This window comes from Tamandua tetradactyla, chromosome 2 (genome assembly GCF_023851605.1).
Source record: "Tamandua tetradactyla isolate mTamTet1 chromosome 2, mTamTet1.pri, whole genome shotgun sequence".
NCBI classification, from domain to species: Eukaryota; Metazoa; Chordata; class Mammalia; order Pilosa; family Myrmecophagidae; genus Tamandua; species Tamandua tetradactyla.
In genome coordinates, this window is record NC_135328.1 from 209,248,943 (window position 1) to 209,261,074 (window position 12,132).

Below are 12,132 nucleotides of genomic sequence, written 5' to 3' on the forward strand. Positions count from 1 at the left end.
AGTGTACAGGACAGATTGCCTAAGGGAGGGAAAAGCCAGAGCTGAATCTTCAATGGTGAGGAATTGGCCTCGTGAAAAAGGAGGAAGGGGCACTCCAGGCCCTGGGCACAGTGTGAGCAGAGGTCAGCAGTGAGGGGCCAGGAGGGGTTTATCTCAGGAAGCAGGAGAGACTGGAGACTGGAGGGCCAGGGGGTGGGCCAGTCCTTTGGCAACGCTTTAGGGTTAGAATAACTACTCACATTTTACAGACTCACTTAGGCTTTGGATAAAGGGAAAGCTGGGCAGTCCTAAGTGGGAATCTTATTTTAGGAGCTTTTTCCTCCCCAAGGGGATGAAATCAAGCCCACAATTAAAAATTAAAAGGCTGTGGTGGGAGTTGGTGGTTGGCTGGACATTGCTAGGGGCAGGGAGGTGTAGGGGAGAGAAGAGTCAAAGATGACACCAGGTTTATAGCTTGGAGATTGGGTGGGGAGTGGTGCCTATAAGAGGGAAAGCTGGAAACTCCCCAGGCAATGTGTACAATTTGGGACAGGCTGAGTTTTAGGGACCACTGAGACATCCAGATGGAGAAGCCCACGAGACAGTTGGACAAAAGGAGAGGGTCAGCCAGAGAGCTGGAGGAGGGTCATGGCCCATTGTTTGAACATAAATTAAATCCTGAATTTTGGATAAGAAAGCCCCAGCATCCCACCACAGGTATCAAATTGGAGTGAGGTGGGTTTTTTCTCAGAAGCAAATAAATCTCAGCCTCTCGGGCAATTGAAAATCACCTTGTGTTTTTCACTTAATTCAACCACCCCTTAGCCTTCAGGCTGGGGTGAAACCAGCCAGATTGCCCTAAATCACAAGATACTAGAAATATGGTTGATTGAATAAATGACACGTTATGGAACACAGTGCTTTGGGGTTTTAATTTTTAATTCTGGGTTTGATTTCAACTCCTCCGGGAAGAAGGAGCTCCTAAAGTAAGATTCCCACTTAGGACTGCCCAGCTTTCCCTTTATCCAAAGCCTAAGCAAGTCTGTAAAATGTGGGTAGTTATTCCAACCCTAAAGGATTGCCAAGACGATGAAATGACACTGTTTATGGAAACACAGACATGAGGTTCGATATAAATATAAAGTATCTAGCAGACTGTCTGGCGAAAAGCAATATTTCATTCCCTAGACAAATGGAAACAAACAGAAAACCTCAGGTCTCATCACGAGGACACCTTGGGAAGATATGTCAGGAGCAGGCCTCGAAAATCTGTGCTGCAGCTGTGCCTTTCTGGAATCCCAAAGTTCAGGGCGGAGGTGCAGCCGCCCGAGAATTTATTCCTCCATAACTCTGAGTTCCCCAAATCCCCTGAAGCCCAGGAATGATATGCCTGCAGGGGGTGTGGGCCTATTGGCACCGAGGTCCCCTCCATAAATCAAGGTCTCACTCCGGCTGGCCTCAGACTACTTTTTCCAAGGTGACCTGGACAGAGTAAAAGGGTGGCCACTTATCTAGAGTGGCATCTGCCTTTGCGACAAGAGGAGCCTGAAAATGCCAAAAGGACCAATTCTCTAGAAAGATGTCCCTTGGAAGGAGAAGACACTCTTCCTTCATCTCAAAAGACAATTCAGCCAGGAGGAATTACAGGGAGAATGACAATTTCCCCATGATATCAGCTGATTTGGGTGGCCCAAGAGGTCCTCTGAGGTAGACCTGGAGTCGTATCCCAGCCCTGGGTCAGCCCTGGTGAGAAGTTAAGGTGACTTCAGTCTTGTCACCAGTTACTCTCCAGGTGTACTTGTGAATCATAGAATCTCCCATCAGCTGGCCCAATACCCTCATGAAACAGACAAGGAAACCATTGGCCAGAGACAGGGACCTTGACCAAGGTACCATGGCTGTGAAAGGCAGAGACAAGGTGAGATTCGGGGTCCAGGCTGTTTCTTGTGGACTCGCTAAACACGTCCAGCAAGGCAGCCAGGTCCCAGCCGAGGGCTCCAGACCTTAGCCCCATCCAACCCATCCGTCTGGGCTTCTTAATTTCTCCAGTAGCACCCAGAGGAGCTGTGAGGGTGGAAACTGAAGACTATATAAAGGTGTCCTTCATGTGTCAAACAAGCTGGCAGGGAGGGAGAAACATCACTCCTGGGAAACGCAGGTACCTGCAAAGTTAACTACCCACATAAACGCCTAAGGTATCTGATGAACCCAGTGACTTGGAGGGCTGAGGCAGCCTGGCCCAGGGTAACTAAGTCCCCAGCATGAGGTGGGCTCTGAGAGAATCCATTGATGCATCCATGGAAAAAAGCAGCTGAGATGACTAAAATAGAAACTAAAAAAAAAAAAAAACCAATTTTCTGACAGGACTGTTGTGGGGATAAAGTGAGACAATGGATCATACTGTTAGCATATAGTATGTGCCTAAGAAGTAGTTTCTAACGAAGCCACCAAGAACTAGGTGCCCCTCTCTGTGCTGACCCCGATTTTACAGATCTCACTGGATTGCAATTGTCCGGCCACCTGCCCATCTCCCCCATTACAGAGTAAACTTGGTGAGGGCTGCACAACTGTGCCTGCCTCGCTCACTCAGCACCTGGCACATAGTAAGTGCTCTATACAAATTTTTGAATGAATGAATGAATGAATGACACTCTTGCCAGTCATCCTTTAAGTCACCTCAGTTCATTCACCAGCTGTGCCAATTTGCCCCAAACTGAAAGGCTTCTCGGTCTGCAGGACCCTCCATGCTAACTCCTGGACAATGCCGGGCAACCACACTGTCAGAAATGTCTGATAAATGCCACTGAGTGACAGAGGTGAGTGATACGACTGACAAGTTTTCAGAAACACATGGGTTAATGGAAAAGTTTGGGTCATGGATGGTGGTGATGGTGGCACAACATTGGGAATGCAATTAAGAGCACTGAAATATGTAGAATGGTATGATTTCTAAATGTTGGGTTAATTTCTTTTTTTCCGTTAATTAATAAAAAAAAAAAAGAGCACTGAAATATATACACCTGAATATGATCAAAACGGGAAATGTTAGACTGTGTATATATGGTATCAGAATAAAAATTAAAAAGTCCATGGGACTACACCACACAGTGAAACCTAAGTTAAACACGGACTATAATTAATAGTACAATTATAAAATGTGCTATCATCAATTGTAACAAATGTCCCACACTAATGGAGAGTATTGGTGGTATGCTGGTATATGGGGATCCTATGTTTATGCATGGTTGTTCAGTAAACCTACTTTTCTAACAAAGGAAGAAAAATCAAGAGAGGGAGTAGAATGGGTAGCCCCGCCCCCTCTATGTCTGCCCCGCCCCCTCGGTCCCAGCCCCCCTTAGGGCCGTCGTCGTCCCACCTCCACCCACCACCGCTTCAGACTCCTCCGACTTCCCGTAGGGAAGGTCACCTTAGTAACGAGGCGGCCAGGCGTCCAAATGAGCATGCGCTGGGTTGCACCCACCTGCGCACGCTCGCTTTGGCTTCCTCCGCCTTACCTCCTCCCACCCGGGAAACCGGAAGTCGCGGTCTACTCAGTGGTTCCTGCGCGGCTAGCGGATCCCCAGTGGATGTTGGCTCGGCGCCGCAGTGTTTGGCGGGACAGGGGCGGAGAGCGACTTCAGGGATAACGGTGGGGCTCAATGTCAGAAGCCAAAATGGCGGCGGTGGTCGGACTCTCCTTGAAGTGTCGGTTCCCGGTCGCCACCCTTGGCGGAACCTGCCTGCAGGTGAGCTCCGAGGTCTGGGGAAGAGGGAAAGAGTGAAGGTCACGGAGACTGCCTGGAGCTGCAGGAGCCGCGAGGAGGCCGAGAGAGTATTGGGCGAGTCCTTAGGGAGGGGTAGGAACCCCTCACACATACGCAGTGATTTGGTTTTGACCTGGAGCATGCCTTTCCTTTCGGCTTCAGAGTCTTGCTGCAACCAGCCTGTGAGTTGGTGTTGCGAAAACGGTTTTTCAGAGGTTAAGAAAAAAAGGCCTGAGAGGGAACTTTAATTGCTCAAGGTCAAATACCGTAGCTGTTGACTGGTGGAACCAGACTTTGCACCCAAGTATTTGGGTTTCAAGCACTTTTCCTGCTTTCAGTCTTTCGCCTCTATGGAAAAGGGAGACTTGTAAGAGCCTGAGGGATGGGAACTGGTAAGCGGGGTCACTCTCTTCTGGGGTGCAAAGTTAGAACTCAGTTAAGAGAGACTGGACCGGGATTGGTAGGGAAAAGACGGGTTAATTGATGGGGTCAAGGCAGGGAAAGGGAGAGATGGAAGGAAATCCACTTAGCACCCTGAAGGATTTGGACTTCTCCCCAAGGGAGGAGCTGCGGGAAAAACTGGGTTCCTTAAAGCAATGTCACCCACAGTTTATGCTGGTATCTTCTCAGTGTCCTTGTCTGTAGAAGGGTTATAATAATTATTACCAATATGGAAACAGAGAGCTTGGCGCTGGTCCTGCTCATATCATTCAGTGTGTATTGATAGGTTTTCCCACATCCCTTGTATTGTCCGGGAACTACACACACTGATCTGTCTTCTGCTCGTTTATAAGCGGAGGGAAAGTGTCATGGCATACATAAGAGAGTAAGGATTGGGTGGGCCACGGTGGCTCAGCAGGCAAGGACGCTTGCCTGCCATGCCAGAGGTCCCGGGTTCGATTCCCGGTAGCCTGCCCATGTTAAAAAAAAAAAGAGAGAGACTACGGATTTACTTTGAAGTCCACCTCCTCCCCTGAGCTCCTCAGTAGCCCCTGTAATGTGAGCAGGCAAGAATTCTTACCTCCTTTTTAGAAATTCTAAAACTGAGGCACCGTAAAGAAAACTTTTTCCTTACTCTAAATATCACAGCCAAAAACTTCTAAATCCAGAACCACACTATAGTCATATGCACAACATAGCTCTCTAGTCCTCCCTCTCTCCACCATGCTAGGGGTGAAATTTGAGCAAGTCAGTCACTCTTTATACATCAGTCTTTCTGAAAAGGGGAGATAGGTGGAGTGAAATGCCTACCAGAGCCTAAAGCTGATGTCCTCTGAGCAGTAAATTAATGATTGATGATCTTGTTTACCAGTTCATTTTATAGTTGCTGAGCAAGACTTTATGCGAGTCTCTCCAATGAGAGTGAGTTCTAAAGCTCAGGCTCCTCTTCCAAGAATAAAGCGTAGAGAAAGCTAGTTTCATAGGTCAGTGTTAGAATTCCAGACGAGGTCAATTCAAAGTTTCTGGAAGGCAACAGAAATAGAAGCATCCCCCACTTTGTAGGAATGTGCATTCATAACCCACAAAAAAGCCAACTCAAAAGAATCTCTCCAATATTGAGGTTGATGTATTACTTGTGGGTAATATTCAGATCCCTGGGACTCTAGGACAGTAATTTCTCTTATGAATTCCTTTTATGTATATGATTTGGGCCACAATTCTACTTTTTAAGTGTTTAAGTATTTAAATTTTAAGGATATTAACTGTTGTTTGTATTGCCTTATTTCTTCATCTAGACTATGAACACCTCAGGGCAAATACCACCTCCTTACCCTTTTGTTTCTCATTACTCCTGGCATTGACAGGGCTTGGAATACTTATATCTGCCAATCAGAATAATACAAGCACTGTTGATGTTGCCAGGATTGAAAAGCAGAAATAGTTTTCTGGCCTATCCTAGGAGCTTGAGCTTCCAGTTATCTTATGAGGTAGATGTTAATACTATCCATCTCTTTTCAGAGGAAGAAATAAAATCAAGAGTTTAAGTAATTTACTGAAGCACACGTAAGTGGTAGAGCTTGGATTTGAACTCAGGTCTTCCATACTCTAAGGCTTGAGTTCTAATTGGTATATAATGCCACTCAGATTTCAGAAACCAACCCTGCACTCTTTGTTTTAACCAGACTTATCTTCTTGTAGACCTCCTTCCCTTCTTCTTATCCATTTTTTCACCTTCCTCTCCTGCCTCCAAATCTGTATCTGCCTCTAAGCCTGCCCCTAAAGAAGTTCTAGAGAAACAAAAACATGCCTTCAATATAATCCAGAATTCACCCTTCTCGTCCTCCTCACTTCAGTCCAATTGTCAGTTATCTTGCTTCTTCCTTAAATGACAAACTATGACTTTTTTTATCTAAGATTTCCTAGAAATGTACTGTCTGCCCTGAATCTTGTAGATTGAAGTAGAAATGCTTTTGGAGGACCCTCCTCTATTGTGCGTTCATAGTATAAATTGTGGGACAAGCAACAAAGGGGAAAAAAAAAACCTCAAAATTTTGCCCACGTAACTGCCTCTGCTCACATCCCCGCTTCTTCCTCTTACCATAGATAAGCAACTGTTCCTTTGACCAGCTATTCATTTGTGCACTTGTCAGCCTTTCTCACTTATTCAAGCACACCTGTCTGGCAATTCATTCCTCTTCCCTCCGTTATCAGTTTTCCTTCTCTATTGAGTCATTATCATTAACACGCAAGCATGCTGTAATTTCTCCCATCTTGAAAAAAAAGAAACCATATCCTACTACCACCCCATTTCTCTACTCATCTTTATAAAACTCCAGAGATGTTTATACTATGCATTTTTTGTTTGTTTTTGTTTGTTGTTTGTTTGTTTTTGTTTTTGCATGGGCAGGCACCAGGAAACTAACCTGGGTCTCCAGCATGGCAGGCGAGAACTCTGCCTGCTGAGCCACCGTGGCCCACCTACCACGCATTTTTTAAAGTTTTAAATTAAAAAAAAAAGTTTAAATTCATTCTCCAAAGTTCATCTTCCATTTTCTCTCTAACCTGTTCCATTCCATTCATATTTTCATCCTCATCACTTCACTAAAATTGTTAAATCTCATGGTCAATTCTCACTTCTCATGATACTTTCTCTCTAAAGCATTTGTCAATATTGTTCACTCCCTCCTCAGAATTCTTTTTTCATCTGAGTTCCACGGCATCCTGGCCTCTAGATTTTCTTTCTCCCATAGTGACTGTTTCTTCTCTCTCTCTTCCTCTCCTCATGTCCCCAGCATCTAAACACTGGGGCTCAGTCCTTAGGCCTTTTCTTTTCTCTAACACTTATTCCCTTGGGCTTTAAAATACCATCTACCAGTATGTGCTGATAACTCCCAAATTTATGTCTACAGTCCAGACCTTACCCCAGGTCTCCAGGGTCAGATGGCCAACCAGTTATATTCCCAGAATCTCCACGTGGATTTTGTCTAATACACATCTTAAACTTTGCTTTCCTGAAAACAAAATTCCGGCACTCTCTGCACCACCACCCCCTTTTACCCCAGTCCCCACACGCCAGCTTTCCCCTCTGATCTCAACCCATAGCCACTCCAGTGTTCATGTTGCTCAGGCCAGAAAAATTGGAGCCATCCTTGACTCAGTCTTTCACTTCTGTGAGCACATCCTCTCCTATCTTAAAATGCATCTAAATCTGACTACTTCTCACCACCTCTGCAGCTACTGACCTGGTTCAAGCCATCTTGTAGCTGATTGTTGCAGTTACTTCTTACCTGGACCTTGCTTTTGTCTATGTACCTCTGTAGTCAAAACAGTAGACCAGAATAATCCTTTCAAAGCTTAATGCTCATAATGGCTTTCATTCTGTAGTTTCTCATGTTAGGAAAAAGCCAAACTCCTTACTCTCCCATTATCTTCCTTTCTCATTTTCTGTTCCTGTCCCCTTCACTCGTCCCATTCTCACTACACTGATCTTGTTCCTCCAACACCTGCCACCTCAGAGTCTTTGTGCTCATTGTCCCTTCTCCCTCTGCCTGATTTGCTCGTCCTGTAGATATGTGTATGGCTTTCTGTGGCTTTTTTCCCTACCTTCTTCAGGTCTTTTGCACTTTAAGTGCAGTCTTCCCTGGCCATACTATTTAGAATGGTGGCTATTTAGAATTGCTGAGACCCTTCCTTTTTTCCCTTTGTTGTACTTTTTGTCACCTGCCATACTGTGTGTCTCTCCCTCAATCATTTTGTAAGCTCCACAAAGGTTGGAAATTTTGTCTGTTTTGTACTTGATCCACAGGACTTTTTCCTCTCTCTGTTGCATCAGTGTCAATATTCTTGTTGTGGTATTGTGCATAGTTTTGCAAGCTGTAGCCATTGGAGGAAACTGGGTTAAGAGTACACAGTACCTCACAAGTATTATTTCTTCCAAGTGCACATAAGTCTACAATTATTTCAAAGTAAAAAGTTTTTTAAAAAAACAATGAACTACGCATATACACAACAATATGAGTGATTCTCGTAAACATTTTGCCGAGTGAAAGAAGCTAGCCACGAGACTACATGCTATAGGATTCCATTTATATGAAATGTATAAAAGGTAAATCTGTAGTGATAAGAAAGTACAGGGGAAGGTGGAGGGGTAGAGAGAGGGGATTGACTACAAGGGGGCACGAGAGAACTTTTTAAATGGAATGTCTTAATGGAACTTTTAAAATATTCTGTCATACAGCTTAATTGAATACCATAAGTACATGGAACCTTGAGTAGGACATGAGATTTTGTGGGTTTGTCCAGAGTGATGCCCTGATAAACCCCAGAGTGATTTGAACAGTGAATTAAAAAAGTATTTGCAAAGTCCCTTTTGGGGAATGGTGAGAAAGGGGAAAAATTCGACTTCCCCAAGTGGGATTCTGATATTCACACAAGCAGTGTGGACAACCAAAGCTATAGGCTGAGCCCCCAGTCTTGGGGTTTGTTCATATGAAACTTAACCCCACAAAAGATAGATGAAGCCAACTTAAAATTAGGCCTAAAAGTCATCCCCAAGAGAACCTCTTTTGTTGCTCAGATGTGGCCCCGCTCTCCAGCCAACACAACAAGCAAACTCACTGCCCTCCCCCTGTCTACGTGGGACATGACTCCCAGGGGTGTGGACCTTCCTGGCAACGTGGGACAGAAATCCTAGAATGAGCTGAGACTCAGCATGAAGGGATTGAGAAAAACCCTAGAATGAGCTGAGTCTTAGAATCAAGGGATTGAGAAAACCTTCTTGACCAAAAGGGGGAAGAGTGAAATGAGACTAAGTGTCAATGGCTGAGAGATTCCAGAGTCGAGAGGTTATCCTGGAGGTTATTCTTACGCATTAAGTAGATATCACCTTGTTGTTCAAGATGTAATGGAGAGGCTGGAGGGAACTACCTGAAAATGTGGAGCTGTGTTCCAGTAACCATGTTTCTTGATGATGATTGTATAATGATATAGCTTTCACAATGTGACTGTAATTGTGAAAACCTTGTGTCTGATGCTCCTTTTATCTACCTTGTCATCAGACAAGTAGAACATATGGAATAAAAATAAATAATAGGGAGAACAGATGTTAAAATAAAAAAATATGTATTCTGTCACAGTTGTGCTAGTGATTACATGACTTTGTCAAAACTATTGGTCTATGTACTTAAATTTTTTTAATTTTATTGTAGTAGATTATACTTCGATAAAGCTAACCAAAAAAAAAAATGGGGCTCATTAAGCAAGTGAAGGTTTCTGGAATCTTTCCTCTTTTCACTGCCTCTTAGATACCACAAGGTGGCGATAGGCCCATGTTCCTGTCATTTTACAAAATGGGGTCCTTAATGAAAAATACCCATTTATAGAAATGACTTTCCTTTTATTAATAAACTTAACAGGGCAGGCCACGGTGGCTCAGCAGGTAAGAATGCTTGCCTGCCAAGCCCGAGGACCCGGGTTCGATTCCCGGTGCCTGCCCATGTAAAAAAATAAATAAATAAAAAAAATAAGCCAAGATGTATATTCAGATTGGCCTGAATAATAAACTTAACAGCTTGGTGACAAGATAATTCAGGGTTTTCATCTTCACCTTTACTTTCATTTACTTCAGTCTAGTAATAGCTGATGTATACATTTTTTCAACTTTACTTGGTTTGGGGTGCTTTTTAAGAGCAAGAAACAAATGCCATTACATTTCTTATAATTAGCCTTCAGGGCTATTAACCTTTACCAGTTTAAAGAGAATTAGCTGGTTTGTAATGTAGTCTGAGTTTTCTACATGTATGTGAGCGTTCACCTTATACTTGCTGTTTGAACTGACCAGGTTCTCCCATCCTAGAAGCTCAGCAGGACTTGATTCAGTCTCTGCCTTGTTCTTTCTGCTTAAGCTGGGAAGAGCTTAAAGAAGTATAAACGAGGGAAGTTCACCTACTGATTTACCATTTTAAATAAATGCTATACAATGCAGAGAATTTGTAAGAACTTTCTACTTGATACTTTGAGAGCATTCAGTTTTAAAAGCTGATCAAATGGTATCTAAGTGTTTAATATTTAGAATTTAAGAACTTTGCTATCTGAATTTGTAGATTTTTTCCTTGTTGCCTTAATTTTAATTGGTTTATGAAACTTACTGTGCAAAAACACAGGTTTTACAGTGATTATATGAATATTTTTATTTAAACATGGCTATGGTTAAATTAAGATATCCATTTAGAAATAAATATTTTATACAGAGGAGTGTTTTTGTTTTGTTAATGGTCTGATCTAACCTATACTGTTCAGCCTTTTATGATACATTGAAAATAAACTGCATTTTTATGTTAGTCTAATGCTCAGTATTTACTCTTTTCTTCCTTCTTTTTTTAACCATAGATTGACCTGCTATATGCTGGGAGATGTAAAGTATAACCTGTTCCACTCCCTCAAGGAGTGTAGGGCCTAACTAAAGAGAAGGTAGCACCAAAAAGATACCTGACAATATTCATGCATAAGCAGAATAGAACAAGACCAGGGGGTCTGGAGCCAGGCAGACTTGGGTTCCCATTCTAGCTCCTCTGCTCACCAGCTCAGTAGTAGTGGGCTGGTTGCTTAATCTCTCACCCTCAATTTTCTCTTCTGTAAAATGCAGATTCAGTGCAGTAATGAAAGCATTTAATGCATTGCCTGGCAGTAATAAGTAGTGGCTTTAAAAATGAGTATGAATTTAAACATAAAACTTTTTTTTTTCAAATGTTCTTATAGGGGAAGTTGTTCTTTTTGAAAGAGGGAAGGGAGACAGCGGCCACCCACTTAGCCTCTCTTTTCACAGCAGCCCCTGAGGTAGCCTTCCAGGATTCCTTGGCTCACTATGAAACCCACTGACAGAGACTGTCAGTGCTCCAGAGATGGAGTAGAATCATCATAGAAAGCAGTGCTCAGATGTTTGTTTGTTCGGTAAATTCTTATATGTTCAGATACAGTATTTAACTTATGTTTCTTGCCCTAGTTTGAAAATACCATTGTCTCTTGTTTTGACAACTGCAGTAGCTTTCCAGCTGATTCTCTATATCTACTTTGACTGTTCTCCCTTTGTAACCACTGAGATAGTTTTCAAAAATAAAAATTATGGGGTACACGGGTAGTTCAGTGGTAGAATGCTCACCTTCATGCAGGAGGCCCAGGTTCATTTCCCAGACTGTGCACCCATAAAAAATAAAAATAATGATGTCAGTCCCCTGATTAAAATTTTTCATTGGCTTCTTATTTCTCTTAGGATAAAAATCAGAATTTAACTTCCAAGTCCTTTTGATGTCCTCCCTCTGCCATTCCTCAATCCTTAAACTACCTTGCCTCATGTTGGAATTCTTTTAGTCCCTCACAGCCACTCAGTTCTCCCCACTCTGGACCTTTCCACATACTATTCCCTTAGCCTGTAATACTCCTTCCCCTTCCCCTAAATCTCTCTTTATTAAGCCTCAGTTTAAATATCACTTGCGGGGGTATTCCCTGACCTCAGTTAGTTTTAAGTCTCTGCTGTGGTCATCCAGAGCACCTTGTGTTTTCCCATCAGTAAATATCACTCTTTACATTTTTTGTGTGAATATTTAATTTCTCTTGCTCACCTCAAAGTAAGTGCTATAAGAGCAGACTTGGTCTGTTAAATGCCATATCTTGAGATTCTAGCATCATGTCTGGTATATGATACGTGTTTAATGTGTATTTTTTGGATATTGGATGACTGCTTTCCCTGAGAAGACTGTCTGTCAGTAATGTGTGGGTTTATATCTAATGTGGTAGTTTCTAGTGTTAACTAAACAGAGGCTTTATCTTGCTTTTTTTTTTTTTTTAAACATAACAATATACAAAACACAAACATTCTTACCATACGATCATTCCATTCTTGGTATATAAGCAGTAACTCACAATATCATCACGTAGTTATATATTCATTACC

The 12,132-nt window shown here is 42.8% G+C and overlaps 1 protein-coding gene across 1 annotated transcript in view; it reads left to right on the forward strand.

Annotated features, from left to right (window-relative positions):
* The first annotated feature begins 3,496 nt into the window (after positions 1 to 3,496).
* Positions 3,497 to 12,132, forward strand: part of SDHB (succinate dehydrogenase complex iron sulfur subunit B) — a 33,291-nt gene continuing 24,655 nt past the window's right edge. Inside the window, exon 1 of the mRNA XM_077151113.1 lies at positions 3,497 to 3,725. Coding sequence (XP_077007228.1) covers positions 3,639 to 3,725 — 87 coding nt within the window. The 5' untranslated portion in view covers positions 3,497 to 3,638. The remainder of the gene's footprint in view (positions 3,726 to 12,132) is intronic.